The sequence below is a fragment of the Dasypus novemcinctus genome, chromosome 1 (assembly GCF_030445035.2).
Source record: "Dasypus novemcinctus isolate mDasNov1 chromosome 1, mDasNov1.1.hap2, whole genome shotgun sequence".
NCBI lineage: Eukaryota > Metazoa > Chordata > Mammalia > Cingulata > Dasypodidae > Dasypus > Dasypus novemcinctus.
In genome coordinates, this window is record NC_080673.1 from 206,423,057 (window position 1) to 206,443,319 (window position 20,263).

Sequence of the window (20,263 nt, forward strand, 5' to 3'; positions counted from 1 at the left end):
CTCTGGGACTTCTGTATGGAATGCAGTTAACGGAAGAGAAAGCAGTCTGATGCTGTGATGGTCTTTTGATATGACAACTTGGCAGACTCCAACTTCCAGTTATTCAATCAAACACTAATCTAGGTGTTGATGTGAAGGTATGTGATTAAAGTACATTATCAGCTGATGGAATTAATTAATTTAGTTGGTTATATTTGCCAAGTTGCTACATTTTAGAAATTTAGGGCTTGACAATTCTTTTGATTCTCAAGTGGCAGAACTGCATTGTCGAAACTTTATTTTGGGTTTAAATCTTCTGATATTGTCAAGTTACCTACTAGTTATTAGGTAACAGTCAAACTGACTGCAGTGACACCAAGTTTTTGTTATTTTGACAGTGGTCATGTGGGTTCATAAGCAACAGCCTGGTCATGCCTGTGCAGCACTTGCTATTTAGACTATCTGGAACAGATGACTGTGAGTCTACTGAGCTTCTAGAATGGTGAGACTGCATCCCATTCATTCCTGCTCCAAACACCTGGTGTGGTTGTTTGCCCAGTGCCCTCTTCAGTGTTTGTTGAATAAATTAATGGCATCTGTATCAGGCATGGGTCAACAAAAGAAGCAGAACCAGAGAGAGCAAAATTATTGCCAGGAATTGGCTTATGTGATTGTGGGGGCTGGCTAGGCAAATCTGAAATCCCTAGGGCAGGGCTGACCCAAAGAGCAGGCTGGAATCCTCAGGCGCAGGCTGAACCTGCTGTCTACAGGCAGAATTTCTTCTTCAGGGAAGCCTCAGCCCTGCTGTTAATATCAGAAGATTTAAGCCCACTTGAGAATCAAAAGAATTGTTGAGTCCTAAGTATTTAAAATATTTAAGTATTTAACATAGCAGCTTGGCAAATACAGCCAACTAAATTAAAATTCATGTCTACAATCTACCCCCTAGAATTGGGTAAGCATGTCCCACTGAGTCAGAAGCCTATCTTAAATAGAGCCTTGTTTGATTCTAGTAATAGTACCAAAAGAACAGGTATAGGACCTGGGTGTCCCAGGGAGCAGGAAGCAAACAAAAACATAGTCAAGACTGCGCCTCAATACTGGGGAGTGGATGTAGTGGGGTGAAAAAGGAATAAAAGACTTAATATAACACTGTACTCTACATATAATAAATACTTGAAACATATTTACTGGTTTGATTAGCAGAGGCCTAAGCAGAGAAGAGAAGCTTCAGAACTTTGCTACAAATAATTAAATGAGCTTTTCTGTTAAATGCCACCAATTTTCTATTGTTAGACTCTCTGAATTTCATAGTTTTGAAACTTATAGGCTTGCCAGAGTTATCCATAAAAAGTTAGAAAAACAAAATATTTACAAATAAGGAAATAACAGAAAATCTCAAACAGGATAAAGAAGAACATTGGAAATTTCATGAAGTATAGTAAATTCCATTTAACATGATCATTCTTCTTACACTAACTTTATTCCTTCTATATATATCTGGTTCAAAGTATTTTAAGTACAGTGTTTGCCAATTGAACATAGGAAGGATACTATGAAGGCAGCTGAACAAGTATACTGTCTTCATCAGTCATTCAATCTAAAAAATTAAAGCATCACATTTCAAAGTTATTCAGTAAGTATATGTAATTCTCCTACACGTGAGATCAAATTCTGTATGAACTACCACTTTACACTAAAGGGATTTCCGTAACTGAGCAGGTAATATGACATGCAAACACTGCCAAGGTCTAATTTTTAACTATTTAAAAACATGAGATTGGACATTTCAACATGGAGATAAATTGCTTACCACTGCATCCAAGAAGTCAATGCACCTCTTTAGGTCAAGTTTTGTATCACAGAATTGTCTGAAGAGAAGTCTTCCTATAGGCTGTTTTTCACAAAGACTGTTATAATCCTTTTCTGAGAAAAGGGATAAGAAATAAATAATATCGTTACACTCTACAAAATGCCTTTCTGAACCTTATTGCTTTCAGTTTATAGAATAAAAGTAAAAAGTATTTGCCATACTATTTATTTATATATTTTTAAAAGATTCATTTATTTATTTTCCCCCCTTCCTCCACTGTCTGCTCTCTGTGTCCATTCACTGTGTGCTCTTCTGCATCTGTTGTATTCTCATTAGGTGGCTCCAGGAACGATCCTGGGACCTTCTGGAGTGAGAGGCGATCATTCTCTTGTGCCACCTCAGCAACCTGGCCTGCTGTGTCTCTTATTGTCTCTCCTCTGTGTCTCTTTTTGTTACGTCATCTTGCTGCACCAGCTCTCCACGTGGGCCAGCACTCCTGCCCGGGGCAGCACTCTGCATAGGCCAGCTTGCCACATGGCCAGCTTGCCTTCACCAGGAGGCCCTGTGTATTGAACCCTGGACCTCTCATATGGTAGATGGGAGCTCAATTGCTTGAGCCACATCCACTTCCCATTGCCAGATTTTTTCTTTTTTTTTTTTTTAGGAATTCATCTTTTTTTTCCCTTCCCTTCCCCCCCACCCCGGTTGTCTGTTCTCTGTGTCTATTTGCTGCGTCGTCTTGTTTGTCTGCCTCTGTTGTTGTCAGCGGCACGGGAATCTGTGTTTCATTTTGTTGCATCATCTTGTTGTGTCAGCTCTCCATGTGGGCGGTGCCATTCTTGGGCAGGCTGCACTTACTTTCGCATTGGGCGACTCTCCTTACAGGGCACACTCCTTGCGCATGGGGCTCCCTTACGCAGGGGGCACCCCTGCGTGGCATGGCACTCCTTGCGTGCGCATCAGCACTGTGCATGGGCCAGCTCCACACAGGTCAAGGAGACCCGGGGTTTGAACCGCGGACCTCCCATGTGGTAGATAGCGCCCTAACCACTGGGCCAAGTCTACTTCCTGCCATATTATTATTATTATTATTAAGATTTATTTATTTATTTAATTCCCCCCCTCCCCGGGTTGTCTGTTCTCTGTGTCTATTTGCTGCGTCTTGTTTCTTTTGTCCGCTTCTGTTGTCGTCAGCGGCACGGGAAGTGTGGGTGGCGCCATTCCTGGGCAGTCTGCACTTTCTTTCACGCTAGGCGGCTCTCCTTACAGGGCGCACTCCTTGCGCGTGTGGCTCCCCTACGCAAGGGACACCCCTGCGTGGCAGGGCACTACTTGCGTGCATCAGCACTGCACATGGCCAGCTCCACACGGGTCAAGGAGGCCCAGGGTTTGAACCGCGGACCTCCCATGTGGTAGACGGATGCCCTAACCACTGGGCCAAGTCCGTTTCCCGTAACCACTGTTTTGTTTACTAGTTTAGACTAGGTTATTGTGAACATTTAAAATACACAGACAGAATCAAAGAAAGCTGAAAAGAAGTGATAAAGTTGTTTAAAGCTTCACTTAAAATGGCCCTGCTCACCTCCAAAAGAAAATACTGAAAAATCGAAATCACAACAAAGGAAGAAAGGAGCAGAAAACAGATTGGGCCTGTCCTCTCACTCAACTGCACCACCCCCACTACATGTTTGGCACAAAGTGCATGTCTATAAAATAGTCTACGGGGATGTATTTAATTAGATTTTTAAAGTAAAATTCCTTCCCATTTTGCTAGCTTTCTATACTTTAGAAAAGTTTTAAACATTGCATATGGTTATTTTAAACTACTCTTGATTTTTTTCTTTTCAGTAGGATAATATGGTATCATACATCTTACCCCAAACATTGTTATTGTTTTGAGAAGACGGCACTAATATTTGTCAAGAAGGATATAAAACAAAGATCTTGTGCCCCAAATAGGTTCATTTAAACTTCAGCAAGAAGATCAGTTGCTCTCTTTGCTGTAACACTACACTTGAAATGAACAAAACTGTTTTCAGGCTCCTCCAGAGTGAACCTAAAACTGAGAATTAAAATGAAATTCATGAAAAGGAAGCAATCCATAACAAATTCCTCAATTAAAGGTTTACTAACAACATGGTAATTCTAGGACACTAAACAGGCCTGTTTGGGATCACTGAGTTTACTCATGGAAAAGAATAGGCAAGGATATAAACATTTTGGGTGGCTAGTGCACAATTACTTGTTTAAAAAAACATCAGCAGGGCAGTGGATGTGGCTCAAGCAACTGAGCTCCCGTCTACCATGTAGGAGATCCAGGGTTCAATTCCCAGAGTATCCTGGTGAAGGCGAGCTGGCCTGAGCAGAGAGCTGGCCCATGCTGTAGTGCTAACTTGCATGGAGAGCTGGCACAGCAAGATGATGCAACAAAAAGAGATACAGAGAGAAACAGTAAGAGACGTAGCAGACCGGGATGCTGAGGTGGCGCAAGAGACTGAGTGCTTCTCTTCCACTCCAGAAGGTCCCAGGATCAGTTCCTGGTGCTGCCTAAAGAGAAGAGAAGCAGACACAGAAGAACACACAGCAAACAGACACAGAGAAGACAGCAAGCACAAATGATGAGGGGGTGGGGGAGAAATAACCAAATAAATCTTAAAAAAAAAAACCCGCACCACTTTTCCAAAAATTCTACAATCTAGTCCAATTTTAACACTACATTTTATTTTAGGAATACTCATTAATTACATTTATGGAACAAGTGACACAAGCTGGTCAAAAGACTATTTCTCAAAAAGCTGAGACTTTTTAACCCTTTCCTCACTAAATCAAAGGTTCACAAATGCTCCCAGTTCAGGTAAAGATGGCACACTGAGCACACAGGTCTGCCCACCTTCTCTCCTACATTCTTACTGAAATGACAGCGCATTCAAAGAAAACCCAAACAACACGACATACAAAGAATGAAACCCTAACTCTGAAAACAGAGTGAAGGATGCCTCTGGGGTCAGATGATGAAGATCGTCTGGAAAGGTGATGGGCTGGCATGCTGAAGGAACAGCTCAGACCCTCCCCAATTCCCGAGGAGCACGGCAGGCCAAGGCCACACCCTGCTCTTTAAAGAGGCTGGGCATCTGCCTCGAGTGAATCTGGGAGGGAAGGAGAGAGGGGCAGAGCCCAGTTTCAGAGATAGAGGGCAGTCATAAAGCAGTTCCACGGGCTGCACGCCTGGACATCAGCACTCCCACCCACCAGAACCCCAGTCGGATGGGGGGTACCAGGAGAAGAGATGGTGCAGGCACGAGGACAGAGCGTGGCCACCTACAATAACAAATGTGTCCTTGGTATAAATGAGAATGAACAGCCTCAGATCTCTAAGCACTTGGAAAAGACCATGAACAACAGAAAACTCTGAACTAGGAGATAAAGGGAATTCAGGAAACAGAAAATGTATCTTTTAAAACTCTAATGAGCATCCTCTAAGAGATTTAAGAGTCTGTTACAACCATACAACAAAAAGAACCTGTAGGAAGAAGAAACAGAGAATAAGAAAGAGTTCTCTGAAATTAAAAGTATAATTAATGAAAAAACATTGGAAATGGATGTGGCTCAACCAATTGGGCTCCTATCTACTGTATGGGAGGTCCAGGGTTCGATTCCCAGGGCCTCCTGGTGAGGGCAAGCTGGCCCACAAGGCGAGCTGGCCCACACAGAGTGCCGGCCACTTAGGAATGCAGTCTCGTGCAGGAGTGCCACCCTGCATGGGAATGTTGTCCCATGCAGTAGTGCCAGCCAACGCAGAGAGCTGGTGCAGCAAGATGACGCAACAAGAGACACAGAGGAGAGAAAATAAGATGTAGTAGAACAGGGGAGCTGGGGTGCAAGAGAGTAATTGCCTCTCTCCCACTCCAGAAGGTCCCAGGATGGGTCCCTGGAGCCATCCAATGAGAACACAAGCAGACACAGAAAACACACAGTGAATGGACACAGAGAGCAGACAACGGGGAGAATGGGGGTGGGGGAAGAAATAAAAAATAAATCTTTAAAAAAAAAACAATATTGGGGGATAGACTAAATATAAATACTTTGTGCATGCCTAAAACCGTGGCTGTTGATCTGGACAACAGAGAAGAGGAAATCTCTAAAACACATCACAAGATACAAACAATGGAAAATATGAGAGAAATATTGAGATATAGACAATAGATCCCAAAGGCCAAATTATCTTTTTTTTTTTTGAAGGAGGAGCACAAAGGGATTTGAAGTTGAAGAGGCTGGCCTTAAAGGCGGAGCAATTCGGTCACCAACAAGGAACCTGACAGTCGTGGGAAGCCAGGAGAGGCAAGGCCTGACTCTCCCTCGAGCCTCTGGGGTGCACAGCCCTGCCACCACCACGCTCTCAGCCCAGGGATTCTGACCTCAGTCTTATGGCCTCCTGACCTGTATGAGAAGATACCTTTCTGTTGTTTAAGTGACCAACTTTACGGTAATTTGTTATGGCAGTCACAAAAAATTAATCCACGTTTTGGTTCCAGGAAGTGAGGCACTGCTGTGAAAAACACCTATGAATGTGGAAGTGGCTTTGGAATTAAGTAATGGGTAGAAGGCTAAAAGAATTTTGAGGTGCATGACAGAAAGCAGACTGCCTTGAACAGGCTGTTAGTAAAAACAGGGTTGTTAAACACCATGCTGGCGAAGGCTCGGGGGGCCACGGAGAACATGGTATGGAGATGGGAGGAAAGGGAGCCTGGCTGCACAGTGCCAGAAAACACCGCTGAATTGTGTTCTATAGCTGTGCAGAAAGTAGAAAGTTTGTTGTCAGCAATGAACTTGGATATTTATTGAGGAGATTTCCAAGCTAAACGTTCAAGGGGCAGCCCATTTTTTGTGTCTGTTTATTTTTAGTTATTTATAGTAAACTGTGAGAGGAAAGAGATAAACTAAGGAAGGAAATATTGAGCAAAAAGAAATAGCATATGATGGTTTGGAAAATTCTCAACCTATTTAGGTTGCAAAAGAAAATAATATTACAAGATTCACTGTTTGGAAAGTGTGATCCTGAGAGAAGGCTAAGGGTATGGCTGGCCAACCTTCTGCTGAGGAGATCAGGTATTTGATTCATGATTTCTCTCAAACTCAACAGAAATCAGGAATATAGATAGAATTACCCAGGAAAGAGCTGTGGGGAACACTCTTGTCAAATGGTATGAATTCCTATGACATACACAGGGGACCCACAAGGTTTTCTGAGAATATTATACTAGCAGAAACATTGCCAGCTTGGATTGAAAGGGATAGAGACTAGTTGAAATGAAAGATGATTATCAGACTGCCAAGATTCTAGAGGGGGGAACCAGGCTGGTAAAGCTGCTCAGCAACAAACATGTGCTGTCCTTTAAGAAAAAGGAGTTATGACTCCAAGGGCAGGAGTCTAGGGCCCAGAGAAGCAAGTCTTGAGCCCAAAGGAAAGAGCCGAGGCCCAGAGGGAAGAGCTATGGTCCCATAGGGAGGAGCCATGAACTACAGGGGAATTTTCCCAGGCCTTGAAACCTAATTTAAATTGTCCTATGGGATTTCTATACTGCTTAGAGGACTATTGCCTCCTTTCTACCTCCCATTTTCTCCCTTTTGGAATAGGAATGTCTACAACTGTTATCTTATGCCTGTCCCATCATTGTATTTTTTTTTTTTTTTTGATAAGCAGATAAGGGCTTGATTTATTATTGAATGACTGATCAATATAACTGCTGAGGCAACTATATACAGACAAGAGAAGGGGAGCTTTATTTCTTGGTCTCTTCTTCCTTCGACAGAGTCTTGATAATCTCCTCCTTCTTGGCCTGTAGTCGCTCCTCACGGCGCTTGAGTGCCTCCTTGGTTTTGGACCTGCGGGATTCAGCCTGGTCAGCCAGGAGCTTCTTGCGGGCCTTGTCTGCCTTCAGCTTGTGGATGTGTTCCATGAGAATCCGCTTGTTCTTGAATACATTCCCTTTCACCTTCAGGTACAGGCTGTGGTACACGTGGCGGTCAATCTTCTTAGACTCACAGTATCTTCTGAGCAGACGGCGCAGAATTCTCATCCTCCTCATCTAGGTTACCGTCTCAGGCATGCGAGCATTGGCAGTACCCTTTCGCTTACCTATGCCCATATGCCTACCCTTCCGGCGGGCCAAGGTGTGTTTTCGGCATCGAGCCCGGGAATGAACAGTCACAGGCTTGCGGATGATCAGCCCATCTTTGATCAGCTTCCGTATCTGCTGACGGGAGTTGGCACTGGCGATTTCATTGGTCTCACTGGGGTCCAACCAAACCTTCTTCTTTCCACAGCGGAGGACACTGGAGGCAAGCCTCTTCTGAAGCCTGAGCATACTTTGAGCTGGTCAGCCTGGGATGAAGTTTTAGTCCAGTCCCAGCTATGCTTTAAACGCTCTATGCCTCCGCTTCCTCCTCTAGAAACCCGAGCTCTGAGACCCGCCTCTTCAAAGTTGCCTCCATCCCATCTCCCTTCCCCCGGGGCCACGCATCGAGCCCACCGTCCCCCAACCGGGCCAGGCCAGACAGGAGACGGGAAAGCCCTCACCTCCCATCATTGTATTTTTGAAGCAGATAATTTATCTTTTAATTTCACAGGTCCACAGATAGAAAGTAATTTTGTCCAGGATGGATCATAGCCAGCAAGAATCTTACCCACACCTGACTTAGATGATTTACATGGTAAGATTTGGGACTTCTGAGCTGATATTTAGGCAAGATTTTGGACTTAGTTCATGCTGCAGTGGGCTGAGACTTTTGAGTTGAATGGGTTGAAGGCACTCTGCACAAGCGAAGAACATGGATTTTGGGGTGCTAGAGGGCAGACCGAATAGTGGCCCTAAAAGCATATGCCAACTTCCTAATCTCCAGAACATTTGAATTTTATCATATCTGGAAAAACAGTCCTTGTAGATGCAATTAAGCTAAGGAACTTGAAATGAGGAGATTATTTGGGTTTATCCAAGAGAGCTCTAAATTCAATAACCAAAGTCCTTATGAGAAACACACAGAGAAGAGGAGAAAACAATGTGACCATGGAAGCAAAGATTGGAATAATGCAACCACAAGCCAGGGAATGCTGATGGCTACCAGAAGCCAGAAGAAGGTAAGAACAAGGTCTCCCCCAGAGCCACCGGAGGGAATGCAGCCCTACCAGCACCCTGATTTTAGCCCTCTGGCCAACAAAACTGCAAAAAAATACATTTCTGTTGTTTTAAGTCATCTAGTTTGTGGTAATTAGTTATGGCAGCCCTAGAAAACGAATACAAGTATAAACAAGTTGAAAGTAAAAGGTGGAGAAAAGATATAATGTAAACAGCAATGACAAGAAAACTGGAGTGGCCCTACTAATCTCAGATAAAACAGAATTTAAAGTAAAAAACATAACTGAAGATAAAAAGCTATTGTATTAGTCAGCCAAAAGGGGCGCTGATGCAAAATACCAGAAATTGGTTGGCTTTTATAAAGGGTATTTATTTGGGGTAGGAGCTTACAGATACCAGGCCATAAAGCATAAGATACTTCCCTGACCAAAGTCTATTTTCACGTGTTGGAGCAAGACGGCTGCTGGTTGCTGCGAGGGCTCAGGCTTCCTAGGTTCCTCTATTCCAGGGTCTTGCTTCTTTCTGGGCTTGGGGTTCCTCTCTTCCTGGGGCTGGCTTCACTTTCCTCTGTGAGCTGACTTTCCAGGGCTCCAGCTTAAGGCTTTAGCATCAAACCCCAACATCAAAACTTTAATATCAAAAACCCTTAACTCTATCCTTTGCCACACCTTTTATCCTTGGTGGGTGGGGACTCAATGCCCTAATGATGTGGCTCAGTCAAATCCCTAATCATAACTTAATCATGCCTAGGTACAGACCACATTACAAACATAATCCAATATTTATTTTTGGAATTAATAATCAAATAAAACTGCTACAGCTATTTTATAATGATAAGCGGGTCAATCCTTCAGCAAGCTATAACAATCATAGACATGAATGCACATCAGAACAGAGCCCCAAAACACATGAGCAAAAACTGACATAACTGAAAGAAAAATATACAATTCAACAATAACAGTGGGAGACTTCGGTAACCCATTTGTAATAATGGAACACCTAGGCAGAAAATCAATAAGGAAATAGAGGATTTAGATAACAATATAAACTAGCTAGACAAACAGCATGTACAGAGCATTCCACCTAAGAACACCACCCACGTTCTTCTCAGATGCGCAGGGAACATTTTCCAGAACAGACCATGTGCTAAGTCATAAAACCAATCTCAGTAAATTTCAAAACATTTAAATCATATTAAATATGCTCTCTGCTCACAATGGAATTATATTAGAAATTAGTAACAGAAAAAAATTGGGGAAATCCTCAAACATGTAGAAGTTAAACAAGATTTTACTAAATAACCAATGGGTCAAATAACAAGGAAAATTAGAAAATGCTTTGAGATGACTGAAAATCAAGCTACAACATACCAAAACAGTGCAGTGCTCAGAAGGAAATATACAGTTGTAAATGCCTCTGTTTAAAAAAGAAAGATCTTAAATGAAGAAGCTAAACTACCACCTTAAGACATTGGAAAAAGAAGAGCAAACTAAACCCAAATCAAGCAGAAGGAAGGAAATAATAAAGATTCAAGTGGAGTTAAAGAAATAGAAACAACAGAAAAAATCAAGGAACCAAAGGTTTAAAAAAAAAAAAAATCAGTAAAATATGTACCCCTGGGAAGCAGAAGTAGTACAAGCAATTGGGCTCCCATCTACCTTATTGGAGGTCCAGGGTTCAATTACTGGGGCCTCCTGGTGAAGGCAAGGTGGCCTGTGTGGCAAGCTAGCCCATGCAGGAATGCTGTCCCATGCAAGAGTTCTGGCCCGTACTGAGAGCTGATGCAGCAAGATGATGCAACAAAAAAAGAGTCACAGAGGACAGACAATAAGAGATGCAGCAGACCAGGGAGCTGAGGAGGCATAAGAGAATGAGCACCTCTCTCCCACTCTGGAACGTCCCAGGATCAGTTCCCAGTGCCACCTAGAGAGAAGACAAGCAGACAGAAAGAACATGCAGCAAATGGACTCAGAGAGCAGAAAGTGAGTGCAAAACAATGAAGGGTGAGGGGAGAAATAAATAAATCAATCTTTAAGAAAGCAAACAAACAAAACCCCATATACCCTGAGCAAGAAAGAAAGAGAGAAGATTCAAATTACTAAAATCAATAATGAAAGAGGAACATTACTACTGTTCTTACAGAAATAAAAAGGATTATAAGGGAATACTATGATTAACTATATGCCAACCAATTGGGTAACTTAGATCAAACAGACAAACACAAACAACTGAAACTAACTAAAGAAGAAATAGAAAATTTCAATAGCCCTATAACAAGTAAAGAACTTGAATTAGTAATCAAAAAAACTACATACAAAGAAAAACCTGGCCTAGAGGGCTGTACAGGTGAATTCTATCAATTAAAGAAGAATACATACAATTCTTTAAAACTTTTCCAGGGGAAGTGGATGCGCCTCAAGCAACTGGGCTCCCAACTACCATACAGGAGGTCCAGGGTTCAATTCCCAGGGCCTCCTGGTAAAGGGAAGCTGGCCCATGAGGCAAGCTGGCCCGTGTGGCACGCTGGCACAACAAGATGATGCAACAAAAAAAGACACAAAGGAGAGACAATAAGAGCCACAGCAGACCAGTGAGCTGAGGTGGTGCAAGAGATTGTGTACCTCTCCCCGTCTCCAGAAGGTCCCAGGATTGGTTCCCAGTACTGCCTAAAGAGAATACAAGCAGACACAGAAGAACACAGTGAATGGACATAAAAAGCTGACAGCGAGTGCAAAACAATGGGGGTGGGGTAGGCAGAAATAAATAATCTTTTTTTTTAAAAAAAGAACCTCTTCCAAAATACAGAAAAGGAAGGACTATATCCCAATTAATTCTATGAGGCCAGAATTACCCTAATATGAAAACCAAATGAAGACATCATAGGAAAAGAAAACTATAGATCAATATCCCTTATGAATCAGATGAAAAAAAATCCCCAACAAAATACTAGCAAACCAAATCTAGCACTATATAAACAGGATTCTACACTATGATTTACCCCAGAACGCAAGGCTGGATCTACTTCCGAAAGTTATTTGATGTGACATGCCACACCAATGGTACATTAATATGAGAAAAAAATCATGATCATAACAGATGCAGAAAAAACCATTTGACAAAATCCAATACGCCTTCACGATAAAAACACTCCAAAAACTAAAGCTTGCTCATCCTGATAAAGGACATCTATGAAAACCCCACAGTTAAATCATGCTTACCAGTGAAAGACAATTTCCCCCACTAAGACCAGGAACAAGACAAGGATGTCTGCTCTTGTCACTTCTATTCAACATCATGCTGCAGATTCTGGCCAGGGCATTTTAGGCAAGACAATTAAACAATAGGCATCCATATAGGAAAAGAAAAAGTAAAGTCATCTCTATTTGAAAATGACATGGTTTTGTATATAGAAAATTCTACACACACACACCCACACACTCAACTATTAGAGCTAATCTAATAGACAAGTTTAGCAAGGTTGCAGGTTCCAAGTTCAATACATAAAATTAGTTGTATTTCTATACACTTGCAATGAACAATTAGAAAATAAAATTTAGAAAATAATTCTACTTAGAATAGCATTAAAATGAATAAAATAGGAATGAATTTAACAAAAAAAGTGCAAAAGTTCTTTGAAGTGCAGAGATACAAGACATCATTGAAAGAAATTAAAGAAGACCTAAATGAACGGAAAGACAACCCATGTTCAAGGATTGAAAACCTTAGCATTCATAAGATGGCAATGGTCCCTAAATCAAGCTACAGATGCTCCTCAATCTTTATCGAAATTCCATCTGGCTTCTTCGCAGAAATTAACAAGTAGATCCCAAAATTCTTGTGGAAATGCAAAGGACTCAGAATAGCTCAACAATCTTGAAAGAACTCACACTTTCCAATTTCAAAAGTTACTACAAAGGTATAGTAATAAAGACAGTATAATATCAGCATACGGATAGATATATAAATCAATGGAATATGACTGATAGCCCAGAAATAAACCCTCACATTTATGGTCAATAGATTTTTGACAAGGGTGCCAAGACAATTTAATGGGGAAAAAACAATCTTTTCAATTAATCATGCTCAAACAACTGGATATGTACTTGCACGACACTTAGGTTGGATCCCTATATCACACCATAAACAGAAATTAACTCAAAATGGATCAAAAGACCTAAATGTAAGAGCTAAAATCATAAAATTCTCAGAACATGGGCATAAATATTTATAAGCTTGGATTTGACAATGGTTTCTTATTTTGACACCAACAGTATGAGAAAAAAAAAGAGATAAATTAGACACTGGACTTCACTCAAAATTAAAACCTTTTGTGCTTCAAGGGATACCATCAGGAGAGAATTTCTTTGTGGGAACGTTCTTTTGGCAAAGAGTGCATGGGAGTATCACTGGTACAGGGTGTCGATGGTGGGGGATATGTGGGAAAGGGTGTGCCTGGGGCACGCTTCTGTGGAATATGAATATGTTCATCTCAGTGAGTGGAGACCCACACAATAACAAGAAAATATTTAACTTCCATGCTGGGAATGGAAGTTACGTTCTCAAATAGAGGGGCAATAAACTCTCAAGTACATAGGCAATGCCTAATAAAAGAAAACAGACCCGTATGCCAAGCCCTCAATATTAATGCATGTAATTATGAACCTTATTCTTGGAAAACTGAAATTTAGTGGTTACCATAGGTTCCGAGGGGAGGAAAGAATGGTGGAACATAGGGCATTTTTAGGGCATTGGAGTTGTTCTGCATGATTTTGCAATGACAGATACAGGCCATTATACATTTTGTTAAACCCTATATAATTGTACAGTTCAAAGTGTAAACCACTGTCCATGATTAGTAGCAATGCTTCAATATTTGTTCATCAATTGTAACAAATGTACCATACTCATCTAAGACATTATAATTGGGGAAAAATATGAGAGGGAGAGGGGGTGGGATATAGAGGAATCCCCTATATTTTCTATGTGACTTTTCTGTAACCTAAAGCTTCTTTGAAAATAAAGTGAAAAAAAAAAAAACAAACAAAAAAGACCCTGGGAGAACAAAGAGAATAAATTGCCAGTATACATAAAAGATACAAGATCCTACAGTAATGGAAGGCACAATGCAAGAAATTTCTTTTGGCTTTGTTTTTAGGGAGGCTTTGGCTTACAGAAAAGTTACAACTATGGCAGGGGAGGATCACTGGTGCAGGGTGTCAGGGGAGGGGGGATGTGTGGAGAATGGTATACTGGGGCATGCCTCTATGGAATATGAATGTGTTTGTGTATCATTCATTGGGTGTCATCTCAGCAGGTGGAGACACAAACATAACCGAAAGAATATTGAATTCCCATCCTGGGAAGTCCTGCTACATTCTCTAACAGAATGGCAAGAATCTCTAGAGGAGTACATGGGCAGTGCCTAGTCAAAGAGGACAGACCAATACGCCAGGTCCTTGATACTAATGCTTGTACTTATTAACCTTGTTCTTGTGAAACCTAGTCCAGTAATATATATTGCCTAAGAGTTACTTCCTGAAAAACCTCCTTGTTACTCAAATGTGGACTTTCTCCCAGTCAAACTCAGCATATAAGCTCACTGCCTCCTGCCATCCCACCCCCAACATGGGACATGACTCCCAGGGATGAGCTTCCTTGGCACTGAGGGATTATCACCAAGTCACAACTAGCAATGCATTTGGAAAAAGACCTAGACCAAAAGCGGGTAATATTAAATGAATTTTTACAGCTAAGAGAATTCAAAGTGGGTCAGGAGGTCATTCCAGAGGTTACACTTATGCATGTCTCAGGAGGATCTCTCTGACTGCCTCAGTAAACAGTGCCTCAAACAGGGGTGCTCCTAAGGGCTCGAGACATCTTGACACCATGGGAAAGGCAAACAACCCCAGGAAATCAGCATCACATCAGTGGGCATTACCTTGGAATATATGTTAACCTATCTACCTGATTTAACAGTTAGATTTATTTATAATTTCCCTACCCATGGTTCTTCTGCCCCTTTTATTTGAACCTATAATTAGCACTATACCTGGTAAATATATGTCCCAGAGACTTAAATCTTCAGTCTCTTCATATACTGGTTGAGTCCTGAGTCTCGGCAAAGTTGCAGCCAACACCTATTCTCCAGTTCATCAGACTTGCCCGGGACAACTAACAAAAGGTTGATGATGGACAACACCCATCTCAAAAAATAGAGTATACACAACCACAAGCATGACAGTTCCAGCCATCTGCCCCATGGGATAAGCCGCCTATCAACTGGAAGAAGAGTGGACATCACCACCTCAAAATCGAAGAATGAGTAAATGTAAGTGGAGAATGCAACTATGTTTCATTACTTATTATTCTAGTAATGGAAAAACTTGTAACATTGATATAAAGAAAGTGGTTACCAGAGGTTGTGAGGGGAGGGAGAGGGAAGAAAAGATGTAACATGGGGTGTTTTGGGGACATTGGAATTACTATGCATAATATTGCCATGACCTATACAAGCCATTTGTCAAAACCTATAATATTGTATGGTGCAGAGTATAAACGAAATATATTGCAACACTTCAATATATGTTCATCAATTGTAACAAATGTACCACTCTATGAAAGATGTTATTTCCCCCCTTCCCACACACACACACTGCTACTTTTTGCTGTCTGTGTCCATTCACTGTGTGATCTTCTGTAACTATTTCTCTTTTTGTCTTCTCTTCTTTTTCTCCTCTAGGATTCTCAGGGATTTGATGCTGGGGACCTCTGATGCAGAGAGGTTCCCTGTCACTTGTGCCACCTCAGTTCCTGGTTTTTGTTGTGCCTCACCTTGACTCTCCCCTTTGTCTCTCTTTTGTTGCATCATCATCTTGCTGTGCGATTCACTTGTGCAGGCACTGGATTGCCACATGGGTACTCAGTTCGCCGCAAGGGCATGCTTTTTTACCAGGAGGCCCCAGAGATTGAACCTAGGTCCTCCCATATGGTAGGTGGAAGCCCAATCACTTAAGCCACATCTGCTTCCTGAAAGATGTTATTAATAGGGAAAATGTGAGGTGGGGTAGGGTATATGGAAATCCCCTATATTTTCTTTTTCTTTTTTTAAAAGATTTATTTATTTATTTTTATTTATTTCTCTCCTGTCCACCCCCCCCATTGTCTGCTCTCTGTGTCATTTGCTGTGTGTTCTTCTGTGACCGCTTCTATTTTTATCAGTGGCACGAGGAATCTGTGTTTCTTTTTGTTGTGTCATCTTGTTGTGTCAGCTCTCCATGTATATGGCACCATTCTTGGGCAAGCTGCACTTTTTTTGTGCCGGCTGGTTCTCCTTACGGGGCACACTCCTTGCGCGTGGGGCTCCCCTACGCGGGAGACACCCCTGCGTGGCACGTCACTACTTATGCGCATCAGCACTGTGCTGGGCCAGCTCCACACGGGTCAAGGAGGCCCGGGGTTTGAACCGTGGACCTCCCATGTGGTAGGCGGATGCCCTATCCATTGGGCCAAGCCCACTTCCCCCTATATTTTCAATGTAACTTCTCTGTAATCAAAAAGTTCTTTAGGGAAGCAGATATGGCTCAACTGATGGAGCATCTGCCTACCATATAGGAGGTCCAGGATTTGAACCTAGGGCCTCCTGGCCTATGTAGTGGGCTGGCCCATGTGTGGTGCTGCCGCATCCAAGGAGTGCCATGCCATGCAGGGTATCTCCTGCATAGGGGAGCCCCATGTGCAGGGAGTGCACTCTGCAGGGAAAACTTCCCTGAGCGAAAAAAGTGCAGCCTGCCCATGAGTGGCACAGCACACACAGGGAGCTGATGCAGAAAAATGACATGGCAAGGGGAGACAGAAGATTCTTGGGGCTGCTGAGAGTGCAGGTGAACACAGAGGACACAAGAGAGGAGACAACTGGGGGGTAGAGGAAGAGAAATAAATAAAAAATAAACATTAAAACTAAAAATTTCTTTAAAGATAAAAAAGTGAGGACAACTAGCAAGGTGGCAGTGGGGTAAGGAGCTCCTAGAGTCAGCTCCTGCTACAGGGCAGTTAGTAAACACCCAGAGATATCCAGAGCTGGCTGAAGCACCTGTTTGGGGCTCCAGGAAACCAGAAGAGCATCCTGCAACATACTTGAAGGAATGGAAGGAGGAGACTGCCCATCTGCAGAGAAGTTTCTTACATAGAGCACTCCACACCATGAAGGCTGGTGCCTATCCACCACTGGAGGCACCAGCCACCTCAGGAGTTGCTCCACAGCAGGACTTGAAAGCTCCACTTCCCAAAAATGGGGAAGGAAGAGACAATTGGGCACCAACTTCAGCTAGTGATGAGTAAATTCAGTGGGCTACAGTATAATCCTAAGAACAGCTAAAGTTTGAGCCTCTCCAAGGCAGAAAGATGCCAGTAGTTGCCATCTTAACTCTGCACCTGGCACTAAGGGAAGAGGGGCAAACTGAAAATTGCAGTGCTGGTAGGGACTGGCTTCTTTCTATCCAGATCAGATTGCAGCTTTGGCATAAAGCCGGCCCCACCTCCAGCAGGAAGGAAGCTGGGGGGATCTGCACCAGCCTCTCTGGGAAATTACTGGCCAAGCCACGGACGCCAGTGAATATCCTACTCTAGTGGTGCAAGCTGCCCTGGGAGCTATTCTGTGGCTGGAATTGGAAGCTCCATTTCCCAAAAACAAGGGAGGAGGAGATGGCTGGCTGCTGATTTTGGCTAATTATTAGTATACTCGGCTGGCTAAGGTATAACCCTAGGAACAGCTAGGGTATGTATCTGTCCAATTCAGACAAGGGCTGGTGGCCACCATTTTGACTCTGCCCCCAGCATGAGGGGAAGCTGGGCTGACCAAAAATCACAGCAATGGTAGGAACAGGTTTCTTGCACCCAGACCAGCCTGTAACTGTAGCCAAGGCTTCAGCCCCACCCCTGGCAGGGAGGAGTCTGGCGGGCCCTGAACCAGCCTATCCAGGTAACTGCAGGTACCTTTGGCTGGCACAGACTGAATAGTTTGAAGTCTACCAGGGCAACTGCAATCATCTTGGACCCGCACTGCATAGATTGCTGCCCACACCTGCAGCTCCATCCCCACCCCAGGCAGGGGAGAAAGGGGCATGAAGCTTCATCAGCCTCTCTGGGCAACTACAGTCTAGGCCTGCACTTGGATTATTCCGCACAGCTGTGACTCTGTCCCTACCCCTGGCAAAGGAGAAAGTTGGGAGAATCTTCACTGGTCCCTGGGGCAATGAGGGCAGCTTGAGCCTCCACAGCCTAAAGTACCAACCATATCCTTGGCTCCTACTGCATAACCAGGAAGAGAGAAAGGGCAGGAAGCCCTAAACTAAAAAGAAAAACTGCACCCAGAATAAATACCCTAGTAAGCCAGATGCCAAGACACTAGCAAAAAATTATAATCCACATCAAGAAACAGGAAGGTATGGCCCAGTTAAAGGAACAAGATAAGCCTCCAAATGACATAAAGGAATTGAGACAACTAATCATAGATGTTCAAACAAATCTCCTTAGTAAATTCAATGAGATGGCTAAAGAGATTGAGGATATTAAGAAGACATTGGATGAGCACAAAGTAGAATTTGAAAGTATACATAGAAAAATAGCAGATCTTGTGGGAATGAAAGGCACAATAAATGAAATTAAAAATACATCACCAATTTCTCCATATCCTTGGAAACATTTAGCCTTATAATAATAGCCTTAATAAATAGCCTTAATAAAATAATAGCCTTAATAAAAGCCTTAATAAAAATAAAAAATAAAAAAAGCCTTAATAAAAGAAAATAATGGCTATTAATAGGGGATGAAGTGGTATCTCATGATTTTAGATTTGCATTACCCTAATTGCTAGTAAATTTGGACGTTTTCATGTGTTTATCGGCCATTTGTACATGTTCTTAGTAGAAATGTCTAAGACCATTTGCCCATTTTATAATTGGACTGTTTGGTTTTTTTATTATTGGGCTATGTAGCAGTTTGATATGGTTATGAATTCCAAAAATAGATATTGGATTATGTTTGTAAACTGGTCTGTACCTGGGTGTGATTAAATTATGATTAGGGCTTTGACTGGGCGACATCAGTAGGTTGTTGAGTCCCACCCCTTGGTGGGTGGGGACTCACAGATAAAAGGCATGGTAAAAGACAGAGTTGGAGTTTTGATGCTGGAGTTTTGAGTTGGAGCCAGGGAAGTGAACACAGAGGAATAGAGACAGCTCCTTACACACAGCAGAAGCATCAGGGAGAGAGACAAGCTGTTTGCCTGATAGTCTACAGCTGGCCTTGTTCAGTGAGCACAGCAGCTAAGCCCCAAGAAAAATGCAGTCCTGGGAAGAGAGGAACCCAAGAAGCCTGAACTCTTGGCAGATGTTGGCAGCTATCTTGCCCTAACATGTGGCAAATGATTTTGGTGAGGGAAGTAACTTACGCTTTATGGCCTGGGAACTGTAAGCTTCTCTCCCAAATAAATACCTTTTATAAAAACCTCAAAAAAAAAAAATTGGAATCATACAATAGCAAGATTTGAGAAGGCAGAAGAAATTTCTGGTAAGCTTGAAGAAATGCCTCTGAGAGTGAAAATACAAAAGAACAGATGAAGAAAAGAATGGTAAAAATTGAACAAGGTCTCAGGGAACTAAATGACAGCAAAAGGCATGCAAACATATATGTCATGGGTATCCCAGAAGGAGAAGAGAAGGGAAAAGGTGCAGAAGGAATATTTGAAAAAATAATTGTAGAAAATTTCCTAACCCTACTGAAGGACATAGATATCCATGTCCCAGAAGCACAATGTACTCCCATCTGAAAAAATCTGAATAGACCATTCTAAGATACATACTCATCAGAATGTCAAATGCCAAAGACAAAGAGAGAATTCTGAGAACAGCAAGAGAAAAGCAATGTATAACATATATGGATACCCAATAAAATTAAGTGCAGATTTCTCACCAGAAACCATGGAGGCAAGACAGTGGTCTGATATATTTAAGATACTACTAGAGAAAAAATTCCAGCCGCGAATCTTATATCTGGCAAGACTGTCTTTCAAAAATGAGGGTGAGATTAGAATATTCACAGGTAAATAGAAACTGAGAGAATTTCTAACCAAGAGACCAGATTTTCAGGAAATACTAAAGGTTGTGCCACAACCTGAAAAGAAAAGACAGGAGAGAGAGGCCTGGAAGAGAGGCTAAAAATGAAGATTAGATCAATAAAAGTAACTAAAAGTGTCCAAAGAGTGGTGAAAATAAAATATCACAGGTAAAACTCAAATGTCAGGAATAAACTTAACCAACAATGCAAAGCATTTGTATTCAGA

The 20,263-nt window shown here is 42.2% G+C and overlaps 2 protein-coding genes across 2 annotated transcripts in view; both read right to left on the reverse strand.

Annotated features, from left to right (window-relative positions):
• GRK4 (G protein-coupled receptor kinase 4) overlaps positions 1-20,263 on the reverse strand; it is a 116,400-nt gene that overhangs the window by 68,554 nt on the left and 27,583 nt on the right. Inside the window, exon 4 of the mRNA XM_058301345.2 lies at positions 1,793-1,905. Coding sequence (XP_058157328.2) covers positions 1,793-1,905 — 113 coding nt within the window. The remainder of the gene's footprint in view (positions 1-1,792; positions 1,906-20,263) is intronic.
• On the reverse strand, positions 7,487-8,165 carry LOC101419974 (large ribosomal subunit protein eL19-like). The gene has a single exon (XM_071208114.1). The coding sequence runs from the start codon at positions 7,876-7,878 to the stop codon at positions 7,573-7,575; it is 306 nt and encodes a 101-aa protein (XP_071064215.1). The 5' UTR covers positions 7,879-8,165; the 3' UTR covers positions 7,487-7,572.

Bases quoted from the DNA above. Each gene is read 5' to 3' on its own strand.
- LOC101419974 (XM_071208114.1), bottom strand. From the start codon at position 7,878: ATGAGGAGGATGAGAATTCTGCGCCGTCTGCTCAGAAGATACTGTGAG.